This window comes from Gorilla gorilla, chromosome 4, assembly GCF_029281585.2.
Source record: "Gorilla gorilla gorilla isolate KB3781 chromosome 4, NHGRI_mGorGor1-v2.1_pri, whole genome shotgun sequence".
Lineage (NCBI taxonomy): Eukaryota > Metazoa > Chordata > Mammalia > Primates > Hominidae > Gorilla > Gorilla gorilla.
This window is the reverse complement of record NC_073228.2, coordinates 12,926,363-12,953,481: the sequence shown is the minus strand read 5'-3', so window position 1 is coordinate 12,953,481 and position 27,119 is coordinate 12,926,363. Positions and strand designations below refer to the sequence as shown.

General features: G+C 54.4%; 1 protein-coding gene and 1 long non-coding RNA gene across 12 annotated transcripts; one reads left to right on the top strand and one right to left on the bottom strand.

The window, feature by feature from the left end:
• C1QTNF1 (C1q and TNF related 1) lies at positions 1-26,740 on the top strand. 11 transcript variants are annotated; one of them, XM_063706037.1, is made up of 6 exons: positions 1,048-1,446; positions 2,394-2,463; positions 2,775-2,884; positions 20,941-21,109; positions 23,550-23,689; positions 24,514-26,740. In XM_063706037.1, the coding sequence occupies exons 3-6, from the start codon at positions 2,869-2,871 to the stop codon at positions 25,062-25,064; spliced, it is 876 nt and encodes a 291-aa protein (XP_063562107.1). In that variant the 5' UTR covers positions 1,048-1,446; positions 2,394-2,463; positions 2,775-2,868; the 3' UTR covers positions 25,065-26,740. The 11 variants fall into 11 exon arrangements, with proteins under 11 accessions (XP_063562113.1, XP_063562112.1, XP_018883854.1 ...); XM_063706038.1 differs by lacking the exon at positions 1,048-1,446 and adding an exon at positions 2,041-2,196; XM_019028309.4 differs by lacking the exon at positions 2,394-2,463 and having other exon boundaries at positions 983-1,446.
• LOC129533863 (uncharacterized) lies at positions 3,913-7,009 on the bottom strand. Its single transcript, XR_008680242.2, has 3 exons — positions 6,797-7,009; positions 6,017-6,120; positions 3,913-5,760 (listed from the first exon to the last, which is right to left on the bottom strand). It is a non-coding gene; the product is annotated as an uncharacterized lncRNA (long non-coding RNA).
• Positions 26,741-27,119: the final 379 nt, after the last annotated feature.

Genomic DNA, 27,119 nt, shown 5'->3' with positions numbered 1-27,119 from the left:
ACACTCCAGGCAGGGAAAGGTGAGGCCTCTTAGTTTTGCTCTGAATGTCCCAACCAGCATCCCCATTTTCGCATCTCCTGTTTGTCCAGAGACAGACCCTCACAGGAGGGATAACAAAACAAAAAAATCCAGCTGCAACATCGAGGTGGGGGGCAGCTCAGAGAGAACGGGGCAGAGGGGGGAAAAAAGAAGCAAAAAAAGGGGGAATGCTGTTATAATCAGAGCTGGCTTCTGCTTCTCTGGCCAAATCCTTCCCCTGCTAGTGATATGGTAAGTTTCCAGAGCAAGCTGGGCTGACGCAGAGTCTAGGGATGGAGACTGGGTCCCAACCAGGGCCGGCTCTGGAGCAGCCTGGATAAGGGATCAGGGATCAGGATGGGAGGGCAGCCTACGGGGCTTGTTCAGAAAAAATATTTGTGTATGACTGAGAAACTGTCAGGTTTTCATATCAAGGAATGAGAGGCCTGATAGAGACTGAGGAGTGCTTCCAGCCATCCTGGGCTCACCACTGTACTCGTGCTGTTCTCTAGAAAATGGAAACCTTCCCAGCAGGGGCTCCTTCCTAACCTTTAGATCACAGAGCTCTGAAGACTCTGAACAAAACAGTGGACCATCACCTTCCAAAGGTGATGCGCGCGCGCGTGCACACACACACACACACACACACACACACACACACACACACACACCGTTTGGCATTTTGTTATAGGGGGTTCACAGATTCCCCCAAACCTGTCTGAGTCCCCGATAATGCACAGGGTGTCTCAGGTCTGCCACTGTTTGGAGACCTGACCCCTCGGGGTTGGCCACAGCGGATCCCGGAGGCCTTGGGGCTCATCCCTCTGCTACCAAGTGACTAGGAGCGCTCAGCCTTGCTGGGAACCCCCATCCTGCGGGGGGCATTCTCGTCCGGGGCTCGCAGGCCCTCCGCCTCTGGACGGACCTCCAGACTCACGGAATCTGCCCCACCCCCACTCTCAGCCTGGCGGGCTCCCCAGGGGGCCGGGAGGAGGCGGCCGCTGGATTTCCCTGAGGCGCGGCGCGGGGCACACACGGTTAATCCTCCGCGGCTGCTGTTTGGACGAAAAGCGCTGGGGGTGTTGGAGGCTCCTCGCTGCTCACATCTGGCTGGGCTTCGCTCCTTGCGCGTCTGTCCCACTTTCTTCCTCTCTTCCTTTACTTTCGAGAAACCGCGCTTCCGCTTCTGGTCGCAGAGACCTCGGAGACCGCGCCGGGGAGACAGAGGTGCCGTGGGTGGGGGGGACCCGTGGCTGCTCGGACCGCCCCCCACCCTCCTCTTCTGCACTGTCGTCCTCCGGAAGACCTTTTCCCCTGCTCTGTTTCCTTCACCGAGTCTGTGCATCGCCCCGGACCTGGCCGGGAGGAGGCTTGGCCGGCGGGAGATGCTCTAAGGGCGGCGCGGGAGGAGCGGCCGGCGGGACGGAGGTAGGTGGCCGGGCCGGGGCACCCAGCGCTGCCCCGCCCCATCCTCGTGGCTTCAGCCTGGTGGCCAGGGCGGGGATGGCAGACACCTGGGCCGGGACGGACGGAGAGCGCCGTGGGAGGGGCCGGGTTGGTGGTGGCGGCGCAGGGGCGGAAAGACCCGGGTTTTCGGGGGCAGCCCTGGCGTCTGGCTCTGGTTCAGCCCCCGCCATAGGCGCCTTTGCGCGGGGGTCATGATGGTCCCGGGTCTCCCTGACTGTGGAGGAGCCGGGCTTTTCTGCACGTGGATACTAACGGGAGGAATTGCACCTTCCCCCTAGTTTTTTGTGGGGTGTTTATCTTGTTTCACTGTTCTCTGGTGCCTTTCTGAGGGTGTGGAAGGAAGAGGAATGGTACTAGTGCCCGCGGCTGCACCTGGCGGGGATGCCCTCACCCCACTCCTTATCACTGGGACCACCTGACCGCCGGGTCTGTCCAGTCCTGTCTGTGGCTAACCTGGACCTTCACGGAATAGGAAGCGCTGACTTTGGCCCCCGCATCTGACAACCTTGGTGTCCTGGAGGGGGTCCAGCTTGGGCAGGAAAAAACGATGTTGCTTCCCCGGGGCCCTCCTGGGAAGCGAAGCTGCCTGTGCCGCTGGGAGTGGCCCCCCGGCCTGGGACTGGAGCCTCTGAGCCGCCCTGGGGCTTCTGGACCTCGCAGGTGGACCCACCGCCCACCACCCAGCCCTCCAGGGCTTCTCCACCGGTGCAGGTGTGGTCCCCACTGTTAGCCCAGGCCTCGCGGGGCCAATACCCGGGCCACACTCTTCCAGCCCCAGAAAGCCAGATTATCTTCTCTGGACCCTCCGCGTGCTTCAGGCACCCTTGGGCCGACTCATCCCTGCTTGGGAGGGAGGGAGGAAGCCGCCCCCCTCTCTGAGGTGTTCCTGACTCTTCTACCCCACCTAGTTTCTAGGAAAGGAGGCAACATGACGTGCTGGGAGCTTTCTGGTCCTGAGCTTTGAACATGAGAAATGCCGTGAGAAACTGTTTTCTCCACCGCTGGCCACTTCACGGCCCCAGGGGAGCATGTGACGTCCTTACAGGCTGCCCGGCCTCTGCTTTTTATAGTGCAGGAGAGTACACACTCCCTGGCAGGGGGTGCAGCCATGAACAGCCATAGATAGATGCACTTGGCTGTGGTGTGTGCTGCAGGGAGCGGGAGGACATGGGAGGACGTGCTCCAGGGGGCCTCTCCAGCACCTGCCAACTGGGGAGGAGGGAACCAAGACAGGGAGATGGGAGCCGAGGGCTGAGGACAAGCAGAAGCTTCTCCACCCTCCCTCTTAGACCTGCAGAGCTGGAGAGGCCCCTAGAGTCGACCCAGCAACAGCAGTGGCAATCATCATCACCATCATCATAACCATCATCATCATCACCATCAATGATGTCAGCCGCAGGTTTGTGTGTCTGCTTCTCACATGGCAGGCGCTCAACATTATATTAATAATTATTATAATAGTTAATTCTCAACACTTCTATCAAGGGAACTCTCACTTGTGGAAAGAGCAGAGCTGCAAAGCTCAAGAGGCTCACGGCTTGCCTGAGGTCTCAGAGACAGGGATGGAGGACTCAAGACTCCAATCTGTGTCTTTATCCCAAGTGCGTCGTATGCTTCTTTTTTTTTTTTTGAGACAGAGTTTCGCTTTTGTCATCCAGGCTGGAGTGCAAGGCCAAATCTCGGCTCACTGCAACCTCCGCCTCCCAGGTTCAAGCGATTCTCCTGCCTCAGCCTCCCAAGTAGCTGGATTAGAGGTGTGTACCACCACGCCTGGCTAATTTTGTATTTTTAGTAGAGACTGGGTTTCACCCTGTTGGTCAGGGCTGGTCTCAAACTCTTGACCTCAAGTGATCCACCCGCTTCAACCTTCCAAAGTGCTGGGATTACAGGGGTGAGCCACCGCGCCTGGCCTGCGGGACGCATACTTTTAACCTTCCTATCTGGTGTTTGGAACATGGCACTCAGCTCGCCAAGCTGATGCTGGGAACTTCTCTCTCCCAGCTGCTAACAGAGAATGCCCAGGGGCAGGAAGGACACAGGTCCACTACCCAGGGACTCTCTACTTCTCCTCCCACCTCCCTCTCCTCCTCTTGTGTTGCCAAGGGTGGTGTCCCCAGTGAGCTCGTTCAGGGAGGCAGGAAGCATGGTGCAGGAAGCCCTAGGTGGGCGCTGTGCGGCTACAGGACACCACTGCCCCTCCCAGGCAGGTGCAGCCAGCTGGCGAGGGACGTCCTCCCAAGTAGGAGCAGAGAAAGCCCAAGCTGTCCCAGGAAGGCCATGGGTTCCCTCCTTGTTCCTAGGAAGTGACCCCCCTTTTCAGGGCAACCACGACAACAGAGTGTTTTTGGAACATGCTCCTTTCTGTTCTTCTTCCTGGTGCCTCCCCCCAGCTGTAATTAGCATGACTCATAAACCAAATATTCTGGCATTGAACTTTGCTCATCAAAACAAAGATGAAAAGAATTTCGTAGATACAGTTGTGCACAGGGACTGGAGCTTCCCATTTGTGTCTTGTCCTCAGGAGTCTCTGTTCCTGGGGTGGGGGGCTGTGGCTGAGGCTCCAGAACCTTAGGGAAGGGGTGGGGGTGACAGACACCAGGAAGGGCAGGAAGAAGGAGCAGGTTACACCATCCCCTGGACGATCCCACCTCTGCCTGACAATCAGTAGCCTCTAGAGATGTTCAAGTGGGGGCACTCCCTCGTGGGCCACAGGTTGCCATTTCCCCTGTTAACCTGCTGAAATTGGCCTGCTGGTGTCAAACGGCACAAGGCAGCTCTCTGGACAGGACCCTGCCATCTCCCTGACCCCTTCATACAGGGCAAGAACTCACCTGCCCACTTTAGAGAGCAGTCTGGAAGAAACAGCGATGTCAGCTCAGCTCAGCTCAACAATGTGTTTCTTTCAGGCTCTGTTGGGGCAGCCCAGCAAGCCGCTCTCATGAGCCAGGGATCCTTGGGGCCCTGTTCTGGGGTCTATGCTGGGGTCCTTGGCCTGGAAGGGCCAGTCCTGAGCTTAAGCAGGGACGTGCAGGAGCAGGACATGCTCACTCCTTTCCTCCTTCCCGAGCCCCGCAGTGAGATGCTCCAACTGCCGCCACTGCAGCCTCTAGTTCTCCGGGAGAGGCATGCGGCGTGAGCAGGAAGGGAGGGGCTTTGGAGCCATGTGGGAAGGATCTTTATCTCTGGGTCCTTGTCAAGGTCACGGCTGTGTGACCCTTGTGCTGGGGTGTTATGAGTGGCTCTTGGCAAATCAGCACCCCTCCAGCTGCCTGTTCTTGCCTACACTTGATTTCCAGAGCTGGGCTTGGCATCTGAATGTGGTTCAAAGGGGGATGGTCTCCAGCAGGGGCACGGGGACCCCCACAGTCCTCACTGTACACCAGGGCACTGCTATCTCGCCTCTGAGGCCCCCTGGATCTAAGCCGTTCTCCAGCTTCAGACGGGGCTGGCACAGACTGCAGGCCCCTCCCCAGGCCCCCATCCTGTCCAGGACGGCCGTCGGGACGGCTGTGGCCGGGCTGGTGTCTGCCCATCTCCCTGGCTCCTGTAGGAATTTTCCTTGACACGAGACAGAGTAGAGCAGGAGACAGCAGGCAGGGAGGCAGGAGTCGAGGGGAGGAGGAGAAGAGGCAGACGGGCAGGCGGGGCATGGGGAAGTCAAGTTCTTGGTGCCCTGTGCTGGGTCAAATGTTGTTCTTGGCCACGGCTAAATCCACACTTGGTGGAATGCCCCAAACCCTATGCTTTGGGTTGTACCCATCCCCCTCAGCAAGACATCTGGCTAACAGCCGCCCTCTGCCCTGGGGAGCAGGGAAGCTGCTGGGAAAGCTGCCAGCCCTGGGTGGGTTCGAGGCAGATGTAGGTCAGAAGGCGGGCAGGGCCCCCCGACTCTGCCCACAGGTTCCTGGGGCCAGTCTTCAGAGCTGGGGACAGAGGTGTGTTCAGAAAAAGCTTAGACCCATTCTCCTTGTAAAGAATCTAAAGTGAGAGATGGAAGGATCTGGGTGGGTTAGGGGGTGACCACAGGTCTCTTGCATCTTCTGGCATTCAGGGGAGCTCCCTCCTCCATGAAAGGATATCAATGAGGGCAAGGCCCATGGTCCTGTGGGTCCTCCCTCTGTGGTGCGTGAACTCAGATTCCTTTGCAACCCAGAGCTCAGGTCTGCTTCTGCCCATTAGCAGGCACTGGTCGGGAGAGAAAATCATCTGTACCCCAGCACATGGGTCTTTTCCTCCCTTCTTCAGAGCTTGCCAGCATGCTGGTCTCTCTTCACCCTACAAAAGCAGTGCCCTAAAAATGCACATCCGATGGGCCACACTGCCCAAGCCCCTCACATTTTAAGGTGTGTGTGTGTGTGTGTGTGTGTGTGTGCGTGCACGCGCGGATGTTCCTGGTGATCCTGTGCCTAAATCCAAAGGAATTAAACTCTGGTGGTGTGTTTTAAGATGCTAGCAGGCTGGCACCAGGGATATCTTAGCACATTGCATCAAGGAAGATGGCTACAGGTTTCCCTGGTACCCCATACCATACCTGGCATGTAGTGGGCACTCGGTAATCCTCTGTTGAATGATGAATGCAAGGGCTCAGCTGCTGGATACAGTCCTCGAAGCCAAAGGCTGCTGCAGCTGTTCCACCTATAAAGAAGTAAGCAAATTGGTGGGCACCGTAACCCTGAGCCCAGCGGGCGGGAACGGTCGCTGCACCATGGCTTGGGAGGAGGAGGAGCCTATGCTCTCTGGCATCTTTCTGGCCACCCCTCGGGGTGAAGTGTAATGTGCTTTGCTGTCGGACACACCTAGGTCTAATCTGAGCTCCAGCACCTCCCCACTGTGGAACCTGGGGCAAGCGGCTCCATCGCTCTGAGGCTGTTTGCGCATTCTAAGGATCAGGTATTCTAAGGATTAGGCATTCTAAGGATCAAGCTTTCTAAGGATCAAGCTCAGTGGTGTAGGGAAGGCACCATGGCCAGAGCCTGGCTCTCAGTGGTGGCTTTTCAGGGGTAGCGGGGCTTTGTCAGAAGGAATCTCTGATAAACATTGGGCTACTCCTGGGTCCAGGAACATGCCGGCCATTGCACATCACGCCCAGGATGGGCTGCAGGACGGGGCTCTGTTTCCTTCTGTTTCACGGCTGCAGGCCACCGGCCCTACTCAGGCAGCCTCCTTCAACAGCAAGGGCCAAAGATGAACAAAGCCCCTCACTGCTAGGAAACGGGTTCTCTCTGGCTCGCCTAATTCCAGCCTGGATGAAGTGCCACCCTGCTGGGCTCCCTACCACCTGTGCCGTTCCTGGTCCTAACACATTCCATACCATAGCTGCCAGGGACTCTACTGCCCAAGGGAAGCGGCATCTTGTTCCATTCGTCCCAAGAATCCAGCTCCCTGCCGGGTACGTAGTAGACACTCAATAAACACCTGTTGAACAAATGAGCAAAAGAGCGTGAGACTTCAGCACTAGGTCAGCTTGTATTCCCCGTGGTTCCGCTTGAGCCTTAAACGATGCAATATAACAAGCTCTCTTTTCTCCCCATCCTACTCTTCTATGCATCTAGTCGAGTTTCCTGGAATAAACAAAATGCTCCCTTAGTCCCCAGGGTGGGGCTTAATTGTCATTTTTCTAGTGGAAAATAATGTGTACTTACTGTGAAAAAGGACGTGACTGTTACAGGGGAAAGAAACAGAGAGGCCAAAATAAGAAAATGGTAAGCATCTGTATTTTCATCACCACAGATAATTGCTGTTGGCAGCCCGGTGGGTGGCCTTTGGGTCTTTGTGGTTTTGTGTGTGTGTGTGTGTGTGTGTGTGTGTGTGTGTGTGTGTGTGTGTGTGTGTATGTATGTGTGTGCCTGTATGTGCGTGTGTTTGGGTCTGCATGTTTTCAATCTGCATTTTCAAAACTCATTACTGCTTTACAAACTTTCTCTCTCTTTCTTCTTTCTTTTCTTTTCTTTCTTTCTCTTTCTTTTTCTTTCTTTCCTCTCTTTCTCTCTTTTCCTTCCTTCCTTCCTTTCTTTTTTTCTTTTTCTTTTTTTTTTTTTTTTGAGACAGAGTCTTGCTATTTTGTCCGGGCTGGAGGGCAGTGGCGTGATCTCAGCTCACTGCAATCTCCGTCTCCTGGGTTCAACCGATTCTCCTGCCTCAGCCTTCCGAGTAGCTGGGATTATAGGCACGCGCCACCACACCCAGCTAATTTTTGTATTTTTTAGTAGAGACGGGGTTTTACCATGTTGGCCAGGATGATATTGAACTCCTGACCTCAAGTGATCCGCCTGCCTCGGCCTCCCAAAGTGCTGGGATTACAGGCGTGAGCCACTGTGCCCGGCCCGAACATCTTTCCATGTCAGTAAATATTCACCTATTTACAGAGACGCCTAACTGGTGCTGCTGGCTGATTCTGCTCCCCAGTCCCTCCATATTATTTCTTTTCTTTTTTCTTTTTTTTTTTGAGATGGAGTCTTGCACTGTCGCCCAGGCTGGAGTGCAGTGGCATGATCTTGGCTCACTGCAAGCTCCACCTCCCAGGTTCATGCCATTCTCCTGCCTCAGCCTCCCAAGTAGCTGGGGCTACAGGCGTCTGCCACCACACCCGGCTAATTTTTTGTATTTTTAGTAGAGACGGGGTTTCACCATGTTAGCCAGGATGGTCGCCATCTCCTGACCTCGTGGTCCGCCCGCCTCGGCCTCCCAAAGTGATGGGATTACAGGCGTGAGCCACCGTGCCCAGCCCATATTATTTCTTTAAATGTCTTTAGAAAGGACGTGTTTACTGGTCTACCACAATCCCCATCCCTCCCTATTGCTGATTTCACCACTCTCATCAACCACCTTGTTTTTCTAGTTTCCATCATATGGATGAATGCACTGTAAATTTTTTGGTTTTTTTTTTTTTTTTGAGATGGAGTTTCACTCTGTCACCCAGGCTGGAGTGCAGTGGTGCTATTTCACCTCACTGCATCCTCGCCTCCCAGGTTCAAGCAACTCTCCTGCCTCAGCCTCCCGAGTAGCTGGGATTACAGGCATGTGCCATGCCTGGCTAAATTTTGTATTTTTAGTAGAGACAAAGTTTCACCATGTCGGCCAGGCTGGTCTTGAACTCCTGACCTCAGGTGATCTGCCTGCCTCAGCCTCCCAAAGTGCTGGGATTACAGGCGTGAGCCACTGCACCCAGCCATGTATTTCATTAGACTGTCTTCCTGGACATGTAGGTGGTTTGTAACCTTGGTGAATGGAGGCAGTGGTTTCATCTCTTTGAAGCAATAGACTTTCTGAGTGCAGATAAGAGGAGCGTTTCTAGGGAAGATGGCTACATGGCCACACCAGGAGTCAGCATTCTGGTGACAGTGATGTACCTTGGATCTCTGTGTCCCCAGCTGGAGTTAGAGAGAGATTTGGACAGCCTTGTGGCTGAGGCATGTCATCTTTGGACGATGGCTCTGCACTTGGGATTGATTGAAGGTGAGGAGAGCGTTCGAGCCCTGTTGAGAGTTAGACACCGGATGCTGGTGATGCCTGAGAAATGAGATGGGGCTCCCATTTCCCAGGGGCTTGGAGTCGTGGGGACAGGACGAGGAAACCAAGGACTGTAGACCGGTTCATCTGGATGCTGGGGGAGGGGCACCTACAGCACACCCGGGTCTGGGCAACTTCCTGGAGGAGGTGGCCTCAGGCTGAGCTCTGGAGAATACACGGATGGAGAAGGTGGAGGAGAAACAGGCATCCAGACAGAGGAAAGAGCGGGTGCCAGAGGACAAGACCTCAAGTGTGATCTGTTAGGGACTGAGTAGCTCCAGGGAGCTGGACTGAAAGGGACTCACGCGGGGTGGGGGAGGGCCAGATGGAAACGCTCAGGGCTTACTCCCTCCTTTACTGGCATAGGAAGCCCTTGGAGCCAGGGGTGGCATTCAGATTTGCGTTTTTCAGAGCTACCTCTGGAAGCAGTGTGGGAGACAGATGGGAGGCAGAAAACCAGCCAGGGCTGGGGAAGAAGTGATGGAGAGGAGAGGAGACCTGCAGGGGGCTGGCAATGGGTGAGATGTGGCGGGTGCAAGGAAGGTGGCATCCAAGTGGCTTGCAGGCTTCTGGCCCGGGACCCTGCGTGATGGCATGCATAGCTTTCACCAAGCTGCAAGCCACAGGAAGAGAAGCTAATGTGGTAAGGACGGGGGAGAAGGATATGAGTTAATTGGGGGCTTAAAAGCCTTAGGGCAGAGCAGCCTGGTGCGGTGGCTCACACCTGTAATCCCAGCACTTTAGGAGGCCGAGGCGGGTGGATCACTTTGACGTTAGGAGTTCGAGACCAGCCTGACAAACATGGCGAAACCCCGTCTCTACTAAAAATACAAAAATTAGCCGGGCGTGGTGGCGGGCACCTGTAATCCCAGCTACTTCGGAGGCTGAGGCAGGAGAATTGCTTGAACCCGGGAGGCGGAGGTTGCAGTGAGCCAAGATTGTGCCGTTGTACTCCTGCCTGGGTGACAAGAGCAAAACTCCGTCTCAAAAAAAAAAAAAAAGTCTTAGCGCAGAGCGAAGAGGAGGTGTTCAGCAGATGATTGCATATGTGGGTCTAGACCAGCGCTGCCCAGCAGAACCTTCAGCTGTGGTGCAAGGTGCTAAGAGCTGTGCTGTCTAGTATGGCAGCTGCTAGTCACGTGAGCACTTAAAATGTGGCTCCTTGGCTGAGAACTGGATGTTTCATTTTGTTTGACTGACATAGCTCCATGTGGCTCGTAGCCACTGTACTGACTTAAACATTTGCAAGCCCAGGTCTCAGCAGCCAGGTCAGGTGGGGACATGGAATGGGGCATTGTCAGCTGAAGATGTGGTGTGGACCAGGACAGGCAGAAAGAGGTCAGGCACGGTGGCTTCACGCTGGTAATCCTACCCGCTTTGGGAGGCCAAGGCTGGAGGATTGCTTGAGACCAGCCTGGGAAACATAGCGAGACCCTGTCTCTAAAAAAAAAATTTTTTTTTTTTAATTAGCTGGATGTGGTGGCATGTGCTTGTAGTTCCAGCTATCCGGGAGGCTGAGATGGGAGGATCACTTGGGTCCAAGGGTTTGAAGCTGCAGTGAGCCATGACTGTACCACTGCACTCCAGCCTGGGTGACAGAAGGAGACCCTGTCTCCTAAATAAATAAATAAATAAATGTAGAATTAGGAGCAAGAGGAGCTGAGAGCTGAGGAACAGCCTGGGAGAGCACCTGTCTTTGGGGGTTGATCAGGAAAGCTAAACACTAGGAGACAGTGTGAGCCAAACCCCATGGCTGAAGAAGAGGGCAGTTGACACTGGCAGATGCTTAAAGTGCGCACGAAAGAGGAATGCAGAAGGGTGTCGGGTGCCACGAGGGTCGTGGGTGATCGTAGCCAAGCAGTCGGGGCGGGGCCAGCAGGAGGAGGGCCAGTGGGATGCCGTGCTGATTATATTTCTGACCTAGAAGCCCCAGGCTGGGGATAACTTAGGGCCAGGCTTCCTCAGGAGCTGCCTGGAAAATGCTGGGGCTTGTCCAGGCCCCAGACAACCAAATACGTTTGTGCTGCTTGTAAAGGGCTGGGTGCGAAGGGGCACCAGGCCATAGAATTCCCAGGTTCTTTCCTCCCTCTGTTTTGGGAGCGGTCAGTCCCCGAGGGCGTCCCCGCTGCTGGTGCTAGGGAAGTGGGCGGCGGGCCAGGCCACCTGCAGAGTGGGCTCAGGACAGCTGTTGGTGCCTCTTCTCTCTCACACGGTTCTCAAAGCAGGGGCAAGCCTGCCGCCCGAGGCCTTCCAGCTGGGAGGTGAGCTGAGGACAGCTGCTCTACTCAAGGAAATCTTTGTTTCCACTGGGACGGAATCGGAGCTCTGGAGGCTGGGCTGGCCAAGCGCCCCGAAGGCCCGATGCCTGACGGCTCATGGGCTCATGCGGCCTCCTTGTTTGCAGGGCCTGGGCAAAAATTTACACTGAGTCCCACTCTTCGCTCCAGGTGAGTCCTTCCTGGTGAAGGTGCAGTTGCTCCAAGATGGGAGGGAGATGCTTTAGGATGGGAGAATTCTTGGCCTATCTTCGCTTCACTTTTTTGTCCCAAGCCAGACCTCATTCCCCTCCAGGGAAGAGGAAACCGTTGCTAATTAACTAGCAAGTAGCCCTGGAAGAGTCTGTATTCATCCCTGGACTTGGGCTTTGGAAGTAACCAAATAAACACCTAAGCCTTAAAAACAAACCCTCCTTCTGCAAGACAGAGGGCAGCTTTTTGGAAACAGGAGAGAGGGAGATTGAGAGAGGAGATAGGCTCCAGGACCCCAGCATCTCTCAGGAAAAGGGGCTGCTCGGCTCCATCTGGCGAGAATTCCTTCCATAAGGGACCCCCATCCACCACGAGGTTGAGGGAAAGAGGGAGAGTCTGAGACCAGTGGGGGCAGTGCAATTAGAGCAGGGAATATTAGCTATTAAATGGGCTTCTAGAAGAGGTAAACACACATCACTCATCAAATGGGAGCCACTCTGCCCGCCTCCTGCCCATCACCGGAGGAGTTTGGTCATTGGGCAATTAGTGTGACGAATGAATGGCTTCTGGCGGGGAGGAAAGGGCTATGAGCAGATGTCACCTGTCAGAAGGACACCCCAACATGGCACCTTCCTCTTTCTTGGCACCCAGTACCTGAATCCTCTTGCAGCAACAGGAGAGCTCTAAGCTTCTCAACAGGAGAATTCTACCAGATGTCAGAGCCGAGGGGGAGTGGACTCAGGGCTTCTCTTCTGGTTGGGAGGATTCCGGGGATGTTCCAAAGGTGGCTGGAGGGGGTGGCACGAAGGGGTGGTGATGGCTAAGGGGCCGTTGAGGCTGTGTAGAAACCAGGAGTGTTTGGGTTCTGGGCTGAATCGTTTTTTTTTTTGTTTGTTTTTGTTTTTGTTTTTTTTTTTTTGAGACAGAGTCTCACTTTGTTGCCCAGGTTGGAGTGCAGTGATGCGATCTCAGCTCACTGCAACCGCTGCCTCCTGGGTTCAAGCGATTCTCCTGCCTCAGCCTCCTGAGTAGCTGGGATTACAGACACACACCACTGCACCCAGCTAATTTTTGTATTTTTAGTAGAGACAGGGTTTTACCATGTTGGCCAGGCTGGCCTCGAGCTCTTGGCCTCAAGTGATCTGCTCACCTCAGCCTCCCAAAGTGCTGGGATTATAGGCGTGAGCCACCATACCTGGCCTGAATCCAATTCTTGAACTGGACACCACTAGATGTGGGATGAAGTCCTATCTTATGCCAAGTTTCCTTGGGAGATGAATGTAAACTGGGGGCGGGGGCAATGTCTAGACCCTGGAAAAGGCAGACGAAGATGCTTGTCTTGGGTGGACTGAGGTCTGGGGGACAGCGGAGCCCCTGGAGGGCATCTGATACAGGCACAGGGCAGGAGGGAGAGTTGACCTTTAGGATCTATTCAAGCAGGCTGGGGATGGATGAGATGCGGATGCGTGAGAGGAAAGGGTCTAAACGCCTCTCAGATTTCTGGGCTGCTGTTTGTTCACAGTTACTGCTTCCTCCCTGATGACGTCATTTTAATCTAGAACAGAGCTGTCCAACAGAACTTTCTGCAATGATTGAAATGTTCTATTCTATACTTTCCAACATGGTAACCACTAGCTACATGGAGCTTTTTTATTTTTATGTTTTGAGAGAGGGTCTTGCCCTGTTGCCCAGGCTAGGGCGCAGTGGTGCAGTCGTGGCTCACTGCAGCCTCAACCCCCTGAGATCAACCAGTCCTCTTGCCTCAGCCTCCAGAGTAGCTGGGACTACAGGTGCACACCACCATGCCTGGCTAATCTTTGCATTTTTTGTAGAGATGTGGTCTCGATATATTGCCCGGGCTGGTCTTGAACTCCTGGGCTCAGGCGATCCTCCCACCTTGGCCTCCCAAGGTGCTGAGATTACAGACATGAACCACTGTGCCCAGCCTACATGTATTAATAGTTATTGAATGCTTGTAATGTGGCTAGTGTAGCTGAAGAACTGAATTTTGAATTTTCTTTCATTTTAATTAATTTAAATTTAAATAGCCACACATAGCAGCCACTGTACCGGACAGCACAGTTCTAGAATGTTACCCACTTAGCATTTTAATTCAACATGTGTTGTTCTGTCTTGAGCTATAATTGGGTACGTGTCTGTTTCCTTCACTAGCCTGTTATATTCTTGAGGTCAGGGAATAGATTTAATTCCTGGTTGAATCACTTCCTCCCAAGCTCTTGCACAATGCCATGCAAATCATGGGCATTCAGTAAACCCAGCCTGTGTCAGATGGTCAGCTGAGAGGGCAGCTTGGACATGTCTGCCAAGGCTCCTTCCAATTCAAGGAGATTATAGGCTTCTTGCCTCTCAGAACAGCTGCTCACCTGATGAGGATTAAAGAAAAAGGAAAACAGTGTTTACAGAATGCTTTTGTCAAAAGGCCCTGCGCTGGGTGGAGCATCAGGACAAAACCCAGGCACACGGTCCCAGAGCTTCAGGGGTCCGCTGTCAGCACACAAGCATGAGAGCACGGAGGTGAGACAAAAATATAACAGGACCCACTTATTTGTTTATTTATTCACCATGCCCAGCTAATTTTTGTTTTGTTTGTTTTTTTTTTTTGAGATGGAGTCTCGCTCTGTCGCCAGGCTGGAGTGCAGTGGCATGATCTCGGCTTAGCACAACCTCTGACTCCCTGGTTCAAGCGATTCTCCTGCCTCAGCCTCCCAAGTAGCTGGGATTACAGGCACGTGCCACCATGCCCAACTAATTTTTGTATTTTTAGTAGAGCCAGGGTTTCACCATGTTGGCTAGGATGGTCTCCGATCTCCCGACCTCGTGATCCACCCGCCTCGGCCTCCCAAAGTGCTGGGATTACAGGTGTGAGCCACTGTGCCCGGCCAATTTTGGTATTTTTACTAGAGACAGGGATTTGCCATGTTGGCCAGGCTGGTCTCGAACCCCTGACTTCAAGTGATCCACCCTCCTCGGCCTCCTAAAGTGCTGGGATTACAGGCGTGAGCCACTGCGCCCAGCCGAAAGGCCCAATTTGAAACAAATAGAAGGAATGGTGAACTTGCGTGTGACTACTGTCTCCTTAAAGGACCATCACAGAGCTAAGAGGCCTGTGGAGGGATAAAAATTATTATTATTATTATTATTATTATTATTATTATTATGACCACAGGGTCTCACTCTGTCACCCAGGCTAGAGTGCAGTGGTGCGATCATGGCTTACTGCAGCCTTGACCTCCTGGACTCAGGTGATCCTCCTACTTCAGTCTCTTGAGCAGCCGCTGGGACTACAGGCGAACACCACCATGCCTGGCTAATTTTTGTGTTTTTGGTAGAGATGGGGCTTCACCATGTTGTCCAGGCTGGTCTTGAATTCCTAGGCTCAAGCAATCTACCCACCTTGGCCTCCCAAAGTGCTGGGATGACGGGTGTGAGCCACCACAAGCAAACAAGGGATACAATTTCTTTTTCTTTTTCTTTTTTTTTGAGACGGAGTCTCACTCTGTTGCTCAGGCTGGAGTGCAGTGGCGCGATCTTGGCTCACCACAATCTCCACCTCCTGAGTTCAAGCAATTCTCCTGCCTCAGCCTCCCGAGTAGCTGGGACTACAGGTGCACCCCACCACGCCCAGCTAATTTTTGTATTTTTAGTAGAGATGGGGTTTCACCATGTTGGCCAGGCTGGTCTTGAACTCCTGACCTCAGGTGATCCACCTGCCTTGGCCTCCCAAAGTGTTGGGATTACAGGCGTGAGCCACTGCGCCCGGCCGGGATACAAATTATTCACAAGGATGTGTCCTCAGGCTTCCTGTCCTCCTCTATGTCCTGCGTGTAGCCTGGTTTCTCTTTTCCGGCCTCCCTCCTCCTGTAAAGGGGGATGTATTCTTGTTGGGGAGAAGGTCAGGTGTAGGTGGATGATGTGGGGTTGAGGAAGGGACGCTGAAGAGTGGCTAGTCCTCAAGGACATGAAGGGAAGGAAAATGGTCGCCGAATTACCATGGAAATTGGCTCATATTTGCAGGAATTGGGAAAGGCAAGTAAAGAGCTTGAGTCATGCTGGAACTGTCTTCAGTTGCCTTGCCTGCGATGAGGCCTGGAGACTGGGCCACGTGGATCTGGATTCACGCAGGTTTCACGCCACTGGCCAAGATGTGCTCAGGGCATTTCCCTGGAACTGCCTAACACGTTCTTCCAGATAACCTTGCTGGGACACAGCCTCCCCACTGTAGGGGGATTTTTGCTGGAAATCACTAACAGTGATCTGGAGCCAAGTTTGGTTAGATGTTGGGTAATACTGTTTTTGCCCAAAAGTGACTAAAATGATCATAATGTTATGATGCTGGCTTTGCTGTGGGATTTGGTAAAATGGTTCTTAAGATCTTTTCAGGAAGGAAAGATTTCAACCTGGGTTTGCTCTGACTCCGAACAGCAGGCTTTTGAGGAGAGCCACCACCGCCAAAGTGGCCTTGTCCCTACCAGCCTGAGCCTGGGGCTCTCTGCTGGTGTTTCCCAGCCCCACCCCACCCCACCCCAGTGACAGCATCGTTCCTAACCCAGCTGCATCCTGGACCCCGTCTCTTCTGACCAAGGTGTGGAAAATCCCTTTGCTAGACTAGAAAGAGATAGACCAACATAAAAACAAATGCTGGTGCTTAGCGAGGGGCAATTTTGCCCCTGAGGAACAGGCATATTACCATGTTTGGAGACATTTTTTGTTGTCATAACTAGAGGTAGTGGTGCTAATGGCATCTGGTGGGGACAGTCCAGGGTTACTGCTAAGCGTCCTACAGCACACAGGCTAGCCCCCCACCACAGCGGATTATCTAGGCCCAAACCTGAATGGTGCCAGGGTTGGCTGGGCGCGGTGGCAAACGCCCGTAATCCCAGCACTTTGGGAGGCCGAGGCAGATGGATCACCTGAGGTCAAGAGTAGTTCAAGACCAGCCTGGCCAACATGGCAAAACCCTGTCTCTACTAAAAATACAAAAATTAGCCGGGTGTGGAGGCACACGCATATAATCTCAGTTACTAGGGAGACTGAGGCAGGAGAATAACTTGAACCTGGGAGGCGGAGGTTGCAGTGAGCCGAGATCGCGCCACTTCACTCCAGCCTGGGTGACAGAGCAAGACTCTGTCTCAAAATAAAACAAAACAAAAAAAAAACAGCAATCCCTCAATGGTGCCAGGGTTGAGAAACCACAGAGTAGAATAATCCAAGGTAGCTTTTTAATGCCTTTTGTAGTTACTTTCCAACCTCTCTTAAATAAATATGTGTGTGTGTATATATATATATGTCAATATGTATATATGTATATATATGTAAACATGTGTATGTGTATATATAAAATTTGGGATTCAGGAAAAAAATATTTAAAGAAAGGAAAATCTCTTTTCCTTTTAACTGGTACAAGTTTGCCACTTAAAAGGAAAAAACAGAATAATTATTAAGGCGCCAAGGAGAAACAGAGGAAATACAGAAATAGAGAAATAAACAAATTTAGAGAATTCAGTCTGACAAATATTTTCTGAGCACCAGTGATTCAGGGTGCTGCAGGATGCTTGGCTAGGGGATGTCCCAGCCCTGGAGGAGGTCACCCACGGTCTGCTGAGTAGACTGTCATAGGCTAGACAAACTCTCTGCAGTAGGAGACAATAGGAAAAACAAAATTATGGCGCCCGCCCATAATCCCAGCACTTTGGGAGGCCAAGGCAGGTGAATCGCTTGAGCTCAGGAGTTTGAGACCAGCCGGGGAAACACGGTAAAACCGTGTCTTTACGAAAAAACAACAAAAAAATTTAGCTGGGCATGGTGGCGCATACCTGTAGTCCCAGCTGCTTGAGAGGTTGAGGTGGGCAGATGGCCTGAGCCGGGAGGGTTGAGGCTGCAGGGAGGCAGAGTGAGACCCTGTATCAAAAAAGAAAACTAAGACCGAGGATGGAGAATTTTTCCCAGCTGAGGGGCCTGGGAAGGCTTCAGGAAGACTATGAGACCTTGAGTTGGGTGTTGAAGACAAGGCGGGCAGGATTTTATTGTCATCCGTTGTCAGCCTGTCTGAGTCCAAATGCAGCCACCCTGCTCAAAAATCAGTCTTGGCCCGGCGTGGAGGATCACGCCTGTAATCCCAGCACTTTGGGAGGCTGAGGTGGGCAGATCACTTGAGCCCAGGAGTTTGAGACCAGCCTGGGCAACACGGTGAAACTTTGTCTCTACAAAAAAAAATTAGCTGGGTGTGGTAGTGCATACCTGCAGTCCCTTCTACTTGTGAGGCTGAGGTGGGAGGATGGCTCAAGTCCAGGAGGCAGAGGCTGCAGTGAGCCGAGATTGCACCACTGCACTCACTCACAGAGTGAGATCCTGTCAAAAAAAAAAAATCAGAATTTTAGGCTAATTAGCTTCTCCAAGTCTCTGTTTTCTCATTTACAAATTTGGTACAGTCATGAATGTATATTGTCTCCCTAGAGGATTAATTGTGGGGCCATCCGTGATGGGATAAAAATTATTAATGAGGAAGTGTTCTCAAACCTAACCAGACGGATGGCTGGAGAGAGAACTTAGTTGTGTATTTTATAAATTACCATGTGCACATACACCCTTTTTTTGGCAAGTGGTGGGAGGTATCAGAGATTCTGGGTGGGGGCTGTGGCCTAAGCAGCTCCTTGGTCATTGGGACGGTCTCTGGGCCCTGACGCATGGGAGGGACAGCTGGCTGGTAGGACACTTGGAGGTGGGGGCTCCAGCTAAGCCACTGCAGAGATGGGGCGTGGGCCATGCAGGGCGGTGAAGACTGGGTGTAGGTATGTGTGACAGGGGAGGAGAGAGGTTCGGGGGGGCCAGCCTTGCTCTCCTCACTGTCACCTCGGAGGCTCTATCGGGAGAGCCCTGGACTCCAGATCTTCCCCTGCAATGTTGACCTGGCGTGAGGGCTCTGCGGGGAGCCCTTCAGACTTCACTCAAGAGCCCACTAAAGTCCGGGGCTGTGGCTCACGCCTGGAATCCTAGCACCTCGGGAGGCCGAGGTGGGTGGATCACTTGAGGTCAGAAGTTCCAGACCAGCCTGGCCAACATGGTGAAACCCCGTCTCTACTAAAAATACAAAAATTAGCTGGGCGTGGTGGCGCGTGCTTGTAATCCCAGCTGCTTGGAAGCCTGAGGCAGGAGAATCACTTGAACCCAGGAGGCGGAGTGAGCCAAGATCACACTGCTGCACTCCAGCCTGGGTGACAGAGCAAGACTCCATCTCAAAAAAAAAAAAAAAAAAAGCCCGCTACAGACATCCCCCCGAGAGGCTCCAAAGCCCCCAAGCGATGGCGTGTGTGGAAGAAATTCCCGGCTTCCCAAGATGAGTCAGACGTCGCGGTCATCTTGGTGTGTAACATGGGCAGAGAAAGAAGTCTGTCTCAGGATTTTAACTTTCCTTAGACATAAGAGGAGTTAGAGGAGAAAGAGTCTGGCTCAGGGCCTTTGGAGATGAGCCCTTGCTTTCACTGTTTGCCTCTCAAGAAAGAGCTGGAGTCCACGCCGGCCTGGCAGCCGGGAGTGAGGGACGCTTCTCACCCACCTTCTCACTGGGCGGCTGTGTGTTGAATGAGGTGTTCCCACGGGGCCTGCGACATTTCCAGTTTTACATTTTGGTGAACAAAGAGGGGTTAGAGTTGACCACAGTCGCTGTGCCCCTCGGTGGGGAGGTTTTCGGCCCACCTGAAGCGGCTGGGCCTGCGACTCCTGATGCCAGTTCCTGGGCGAGGGGAGCGAGCCGCTCACAGGGTGGCAGGTGGGCGTTCGCCTAATGTGGGCCCAAGTGCCGCCCCTCGCCGGCTCCCTGGACTCCCCACCTCCGTGAGCACCCTTTTCTAGAAGGACCGTCCCAATACTGGATGGAGGGGGTCCTGCCCCAAGCTTTTGCCAAAAGCTCCGGGAGTGAGACGTGGGGTTGGCTTCCTGGAAGGATGACTGCTCTGTGGGGCTGGGCTTGGCACATCCCTAAAGTAGATGCCAAGGACACTTGCTGATGCGCCGCCTGGTGGCCAGAAAGCAGCTTGCAGCCACCTTCCTACCCACCTGCCCACCGGTGAAGGACCTGGTCATTGAGCCAGCTTTGCTTTGAGTTAAGGGATGATGATCATTCAAAGCTTGCTTGGGATTTTTCTTACTGTCCTAAGAGGGGTGGTATACAATTGTCTGTGGGGCCAGCGGCTGATGGACTCTCCTTCCCGAGAGGCTGGGTGGGCAGAGACAGCACCTTGCTCAGCAACCCCTCAACACCAGCCTGACTGGCTGAGGCTCTGGGGGCAGAGTGTGTGTGCACATGTGAAGGTGTGTGTACATGTGAGCGCATGTGTGCATGAGTGGATTTGCATGCATGTGAATGTGTTGAGAGTATGCAGGCGTGCACGTGAGTGTGCATGTGATGTGGGTATATGTGTGCATGTGAATGTGTGCACGTGTGTGCACGTGTGTTGAAAGTGTGCATGTGTGGATTGCATGTATGCGAATGTGCATGTGTGTGGATTGCATGTATATGAATGTGTGTGCATGTGTGGGTTGCATGTGTGTGTGTGCGTGTGTGTGTGGATTGCATGTATGTGAATGTGTGTGCATGTGTGGATTGCATGTGAGTGCATGTGATGGTATGTGTGTGAGTGCATGTAAGAGTGTGCATGTGTGTGGATTGCATGTGTGTGTGAATCTGTGTGCATGTGAGTGTGGATTGCATGTAAGTGTGCATGTGATATGGGTATATGTGTGCATATGTGTGCATGTGTGTTGAGAGTGTGCATGTGATTTGGGTATGTGTGCATGTGAGTTGTGCATGTGTGTTGAGTGCATGTGAGCATGTGGATTGCATGTGTGTTGAGTGCATGTGTGTGGACTGTGAGTGTATGTGCATGTATGTGCATGTGAGTGTGAGTGTATGTGTGTTGACTGTGTGCATGTGAGCGTGTGGATTCCATGTGTGTTAAGAGTGTGCATATGAGTGCGTGGATTGCATGAGTGTGCATGTGATGTATGTGTGTGCATGTGAATGTGCATGTGTGTGCATGTGTGTAGGTTTCATTGTTGAGACTGCATGTGTGTTGTGTGTACATGTGTGTGGATTACACGTGTGTGGATTGCATGTGTGTTGGGTGCATGTGCATGTGTGGGTTGCATGTGAGTGTGACTGTGTGTGCATGTGTGGATTGCATGTGTGTTGAGCGTGTGCATGTGTGGGGGTTGCATGTATGTGAATGTGTGCATGTGCGTGTGTGTGCACGTGGGTGCGTTGTGAGTGCGTGTATGCATGCATGGGTGTGTGAGAGTGACTGTCCTCCCAGAAGCTGTGTAACTGCAGCATTTCCCAGTGGCGTGAGGCTGGGGAAGCACCTCCGATTTCCAGGCTGTTTCTCTCCCCAATTTTCAGGCTGTTTCTCTGTGCAGCTCCTTCCTAACTCGGTGCCTTCCCCATGTGTTTCTTTCCCACCAGGGCCCGGCAGGAAGATGGGCTCCCGTGGACAGGGACTTTTGCTAGCGTACTGCCTGCTCCTTGCCTTTGCCTCTGGCCTGGTCCTGAGTCGTGTGCCCCATGTCCAGGGGGAACAGCAGGAGTGGGAGGGGACTGAGGAGCTGCCGTCCCCTCCGGACCATGCCGAGAGGTGAGGGGCCATGAGGGTGTAATAGCAGGAGCTCTGGCTCTGGCCAGGCTGAGCCTGGGCCTTGGGGTCCCTGGGGGAGCTAGTTCACTGTGAGATGTGAAGGCAAGAAAGCCGAAGCTGAGCCGTGGCCCTGCTGGAGGCTGGTCCTGCAGGACAGACGAGCTATTCCTCCTTTCAGTGGCTTGGGCACCTCACCTGAAACTGCGGACAGTGATCCAGCCTCACCACGAGCCTAAAGGAGTGGGGTCTGCAAGTGGCTTTGCAGCTGCCTCCTTAAGAAAAGAGCAGACCAAGCTCCCAACCTGCCCTCCAGTTTGTCTTTCCATTCTCACTTTGTCCGCTGAGAATATCTGCTGGGGTCCTAGGCACCACTTGGAGGCAGGGAGAAGTGGAGCGTGGCCTTAGGAGAGATGCTGGACCAAGAGCTGGTGTCCACGGCCCACGCGCATCATCACACTGCAGGACAGGAGAGGTCAGCGGAGACTGGGTGGGCCAAGTGTCGGCTTCCCTTGAAAGGTTGTGAAGGACTCTGGATGGCCTTCGTGTCTACGACCTGCAATGACAGAGAGACTCCAGCCGACCTGGGACGTTTCCTAGGGAAGCCGAGTGCTTCATCCAACTGCCATGTATCCAGAGTGAGGTCCTGGAGACCCGGCGACAGCTCAAGCCTGGCTTGGAGTCTCTTCATTATTTTGAGCGTTGGGCTGACTTGATACTTGAGGCTTCGGACTAACTTCAGTGTACAATGGGATTGGACAGGACTTGAGGCTGAGTCACACCATTCCGTTCTTTCTTCCTCTCCCTCCTCTTTCTTTGATTGAGCCCCTCCTATCAGTCAGGCCATCCCCCAGGCACGGGGGGACACATGAGTGGCACAGTCCTGGCCTCCAGGAGCTCTGAGGCCGAGAGGGAGATAGACACATGAGAGACAGGGCAGCGTGGTGGGCTTTGTAGTAGGGGTGTACCCATGATGCTGGAGGCAGGGCCAGGAGAGGGAGGGGTGGGACCCAGGAAGAATGAGAGGAGTGAACTAGGTCTTGAAGGACACCTGCGGGCCTCCCAGGTGCAGAAGGAGGGGAAAGCTACCTGGTAGCCAGAATGGGGTGTGCAAAGGCATGGCTGGCAGTGTTTGTTGGGCTGGTGGGTGGTTTGGGATGGTGAGACCCAGTGCTGGAGGCTGGAGGCTGGAGGCTGGAGGACAGTAGGGCAGTTGAGCCTGCAGGCAGCTGGGTCTAGTTGGGGAGGGTCTCACCTGAACTCAATCCTACAAAGAACAAGAGGAATCATGGGAAAGCTTGAACTGGATGGTGTTCTCGGAAGAATGCCAGAGGGAGGCAGCAGAGAGGATGAGCTGGTACAGGGAGGGGCAGATTCCAAGCGAGAGTCGAAATGGCAGGGGTGCATCAGAGATGATGAGGGCCCTGGGCTCAGTTCTGGAGGTGCCTTTTGGCTGGGAGCCCAGGACTCTGCTGAAGGTTGTGCCAGGGGGTTGGCGGAGGGAGTCGGGGGTGATGCCGAAGGCTCCACCCTGGGCACCCGCTGTTGATGCCAGGAACAGAGCTCAGAAAGAGAAGATTCCAGGGGTGAAGGGATGGGGACAGGGGTTTCAGTTTTGCATACATGACATCTGTGGGGCCTGTTGCATCTCCAGATGGAGACTTCTGGTGAAGTTTGAAGTCAAGGTCTGGGGCTTAGGAGAGAGGTAGGGGTGAGATGTCCGTCTGGGAGTCCTGGGCTTATGGGTAGCTGAACTTAGGGTGCAGAGATCCGTTTCCTGGATAGTCTGGGGTGCAGAAGTGGGAGCAGCATTAGATGAGGAGCTGGCCCATCCAGGGGGACTTTGCTGCCCCCATGGGTCTGCGCAGCTCTACAGCCTGGGCAAGAAGAGCCACAAGCCAGAGACATGTGATGCCACGAGGGGCCGCGAGGTGGCAGCCAGGAGCCGCCGCCATCCATCCTGCCTGCGGGCTTGTCCTTCCAATCAGGTTGGAACCCTAAGAGTCTCTCCAGCGGCTACAGCTGAGAGGAATCCTAAAGATCCAGTTGAACCTTCTTATTTGCAGACGAGTCAGCTTCATATGTTATTTTCTAGCATCACGGATATACGATAGGGAGTCCCGGCATTGTCTTGTGTCACGCAAAGACCCTCTCCTAGAAGTGTGGATTTCTCCCGAGCAGCCCCCATCTTGCGTGGCACTCAATTGATCGCTGCGTGCGTTTCCAGGACTGTCATTGCCTTTAAAAGAGGGCAGGGGGCTCGTTCTGTAGTGAGGATCCCAGAGTGGGCCGTGAGCCCACCAGCGTGAACACAGAGCCTTGTGGGTCCAGGTGAGAGAGTGAGAAGGCAGGTCAGGCACGCCAGAACCACTGGCAGCAGAAGAGAGCGGCGTTTCCAGGCCTGAGAGTGGCTGACTTTCACTGTGATTCTTTATTCCCTCAGGGCTGAAGAACAACATGAAAAATACAGGCCCAATCAGGACCAGGGGCTCCCTGCTTCCCGGTGCTTGCGCTGCTGTGACCCCGGTACCTCCATGTACCCGGCGACCGCCGTGCCCCAGATCAACATCACTATCTTGAAAGGTCAGACGGCTGCAAAGACAAGCACGGGGTGGCCGGGCTGCTCTGTGCTGATCCGGAGGAAGGGATGGAGTCGTTAGGGTGGGGCTGGGCGAGAGCAGAATGGCTCCCTCAGGACAGGGAGCAGAGGCAGGCAGGCTGTCATCTAGAGGGGAAGGCACAGGGAATTCTGATTTTGAGGCTCTGGCCCCTCTCCAAGAGGAGGGGTTGGAAAGGGGCCCACAGGACCAAGAGCAGGAGAGGGAGCCCAGTGGCTGCTTGGGGTCTCGTCCCTCCAGTTGTATGTGGACGCCGGGCTTCTAGGCCCATTGCTTTGGGGCTTGGTCCCCCAGCCTGCTTTCTGAAATGCCACCTGCTCGCTCCGGTCCTGCACACGGCAGATAACCCTGCACAGCCCTGTGAAATCGCACTGGAAACACTTGCAGCCTAGATCCCGAGCCGGCCCCGACATCTGGAGTTCATTTGCTCAGAGCGAGCCGTCGGTCTGGCCGCAGAGCCCGTTGCTTTTGGACGAACCCGTATGTTCCATTTTTTTTTTTTTTTTAACAGGGCTTTCCAGAAGGAAAAAAAATTATTGCTTCTGGGCGAAAATAGAACCGTCCTTGAGGTTGAGTCTGTTTGCTTGGCCATTTTGGGAATCACAATACCTCTGTGCCAGGCTGGGACGCCGCCCGTGGCAGGGGGCTGGGGGCAGGAGTGAAGCTTCTGCCAGGTCAGGGCTGTGAGGACGAATCAGGACAGCGCCAGGGACCGGAGAGTGAGCAGCCAAGGCTCAGGACACCACCGGATTGCTCCATTAACAGCACGCGTTTTCCCATCCCTTTTAGGGGAGAAGGGTGACCGCGGAGATCGAGGCCTCCAAGGGAAATATGGCAAAACAGGCTCAGCAGGGGCCAGGGGCCACACTGGACCCAAAGGGCAGAAGGGCTCCATGGGGGCCCCTGGGGAGCGGTGCAAGAGCCACTACGCCGCCTTCTCGGTGGGCCGGAAGAAGCCCATGCACAGCAACCACTACTACCAGACGGTGATCTTCGACACGGAGTTCGTGAACCTCTACGGCCACTTCAACATGTTCACCGGCAAGTTCTACTGCTACGTGCCCGGCATCTACTTCTTCAGCCTCAACGTGCACACCTGGAACCAGAAGGAGACCTACCTGCACATCATGAAGAACGAGGAGGAGGTGGTGATCTTGTTCGCGCAGGTGGGCGACCGCAGCATCATGCAAAGCCAGAGCCTGATGCTGGAGCTGCGGGAGCAGGACCAGGTGTGGGTGCGCCTCTACAAGGGCGAACGCGAGAACGCCATCTTCAGCGAGGAGCTGGACACCTACATCACCTTCAGTGGCTACCTGGTCAAGCACGCCACCGAGCCCTAGCTGGCCGGCCACCTCCTTTCCTCTCGCCGCCTTCCACCCCTGCGCTGTGCTGACCCCACCGCCTCTTCCCCCATCCCTGGACTCCGCCTCCCTGGCTTTGGCATTCAGTGAGACGCCCCGCACACACGGAAAGCCAAAGCGGTCGGTGCTCCCAGATCCCGCAGCCTCTGGAGAGAGCTGACGGCAGATGAAATCACCAGGGCGGGACACCCGCGAGAACCCTCGGGGACCTTCCGGGGCCCTCTCTGCACACATCCTCAAGTGACCCCGCACGGCGAGACGCGGGTGGCGGCAGGGCGTCCCAGGGCGCGGCACCGCGGCTCCAGTCCTTGGAAATAATTAGGCAAATTCTAAAGGTCTCAAAAGGAGCAAAGTAAACCGTGGAGGACAAAGAAAAGGGTTGTTATTTTTGTCTTTCCAGCCAGCCTGCTGGCTCCCAAGAGAGAGGCCTTTTCAGTTGAGACTCTGCTTAAGAGAAGATCCAAAGTTAAAGCTCTGGGGTCAGGGGAGGGGCCGGGGGCAGGAAACTACCTCTGGCTTAATTCTTTTAAGCCACGTAGGAACTTTCTTGAGGGATAGGTGGACCCTGACATCCCTGTGGCCTTGCCCAAGGGCTCTGCTGGTCTTTCTGAGTCACAGCTGCGAGGTGATGGGGGCTGGGGCCCCAGGCGTCAGCCTCCCAGAGGGACAGCTGAGCCCCCTGCCTTGGCTCCAGGTTGGTAGAAGCAGCCGAAGGGCTCCTGACAGTGGCCAGGGACCCCTGGGTCCCCCAGGCCTGCAGATGTTTCTATGAGGGGCAGAGCTCCCGGTACATCCATATGTGGCTCTGCTCCACCCCTGTGCCACCCCAGAGCCCTGGGGGGTGGTCTCCATGCCTGCCGCCTCCCACACAAATCAGCCTCAGAAGGCCCCAGGGCCGTGGCTTCTGTTTTTTATAAAACACCTCAGGCAGCACTGTGGTCTCCCATCTCCTCGTGGGCTAAGCATCACCACTTCCACATGCGTTGTGTTGGTTGGCAGCAAGGCTGATCCAGACCCCTTCTGCCCCCACTGCCCTCATCCAGGCCTCTGACCAGTAGCCTGAGAGGGGCTTTTTCTAGGCTTCAGAGCAGGGGAGAGCTGGAAGGGGCTAGAAAGCTCCCGCTTGTATGTTTCTCAGGCTCCTGTGAGCCTCAGTCCTGAGACCAGAGTCAAGAGGAAGTACGCGTCCCAATCACCCGTGTCAGGATTCACTCTCAGGAGCTGGGTGGCAGGAGAGGCAATAGCCCCTGTGGCAATTTCAGGACCACCTGGAGGAGGGTTGCGGTGTCTCCACGGTGCTCTGGGCCTGCCCATGGCCACCACATTCTCTGATCTCCAGGAACCCCATAGCCCCTCTCCACCTCACCCCACGTTGATGCCCAGGGTCACTCTTGCTACCCGCTGGGCCCCCAAACCCCCGCTGCCTCTCTTCCTTCCCCCCATCCCCCACCTGGTTTTGACTAATCCTGCTTCCCTCTCTGGGCCTGGCTGCCGGGATCTGGGGTCCCTAAGTCCCTCTCTTTAAAGAACTTCTGCGGGTCAGACTCTGAAGCCGAGTTGCTGTGGGCGTGCCCGGAAGCAGAGCGCCACACTCGCTGCTTAAGCTCCCCCAGCTCTTTCCAGAAAACATTAAACTCAGAATTGTGTTTTCAGCATCCTGCCTCGTCAGTTTGCTCATTAAACCGAATCCTTGTCGTCTTCTCCTCTCCACCCAAGGCCCACTCCTGCCTGGGAGGCTCTCAGCTTCATACCTGGGGACATTGGTACCCAGCAGGTGCATGCTGGACCCTGAGTTGCCTCGCTCCTCCAGGGGGTGCAGCCTCCCATGGGTGGGGCAGCCACAGCGTGTCTCAGCTGCAGCTGAATGTGTGCCTGAGTCGGGCGCCTGGGGCCTGGGGGGGTGTGGGGACTCGTGAGAGGTGGGTGGGAGGCAGGGGCTTGATCTCCTGAGCAGGACCGCACTGTCCCCCAGGAGGGAGAGAAACTGTGCAGGTAGCAGCTTGGCCATGGCTCTGCAGCCTGGACACTATTCCT

Bases quoted from the DNA above. Each gene is read 5' to 3' on its own strand.
- C1QTNF1 (XM_019028308.4), top strand. From the start codon at position 20,562: ATGTGTGTGGATTACACGTGTGTGGATTGCATGTGTGTTGGGTGCATG. The intron at 21,110-23,549 runs GTGAGGGGCCAT...TTATTCCCTCAG, and splicing joins CCTCCGGACCATGCCGAGAG to GGCTGAAGAACAACATGAAA. The intron at 23,690-24,513 runs GTCAGACGGCTG...CATCCCTTTTAG, and splicing joins CAACATCACTATCTTGAAAG to GGGAGAAGGGTGACCGCGGA.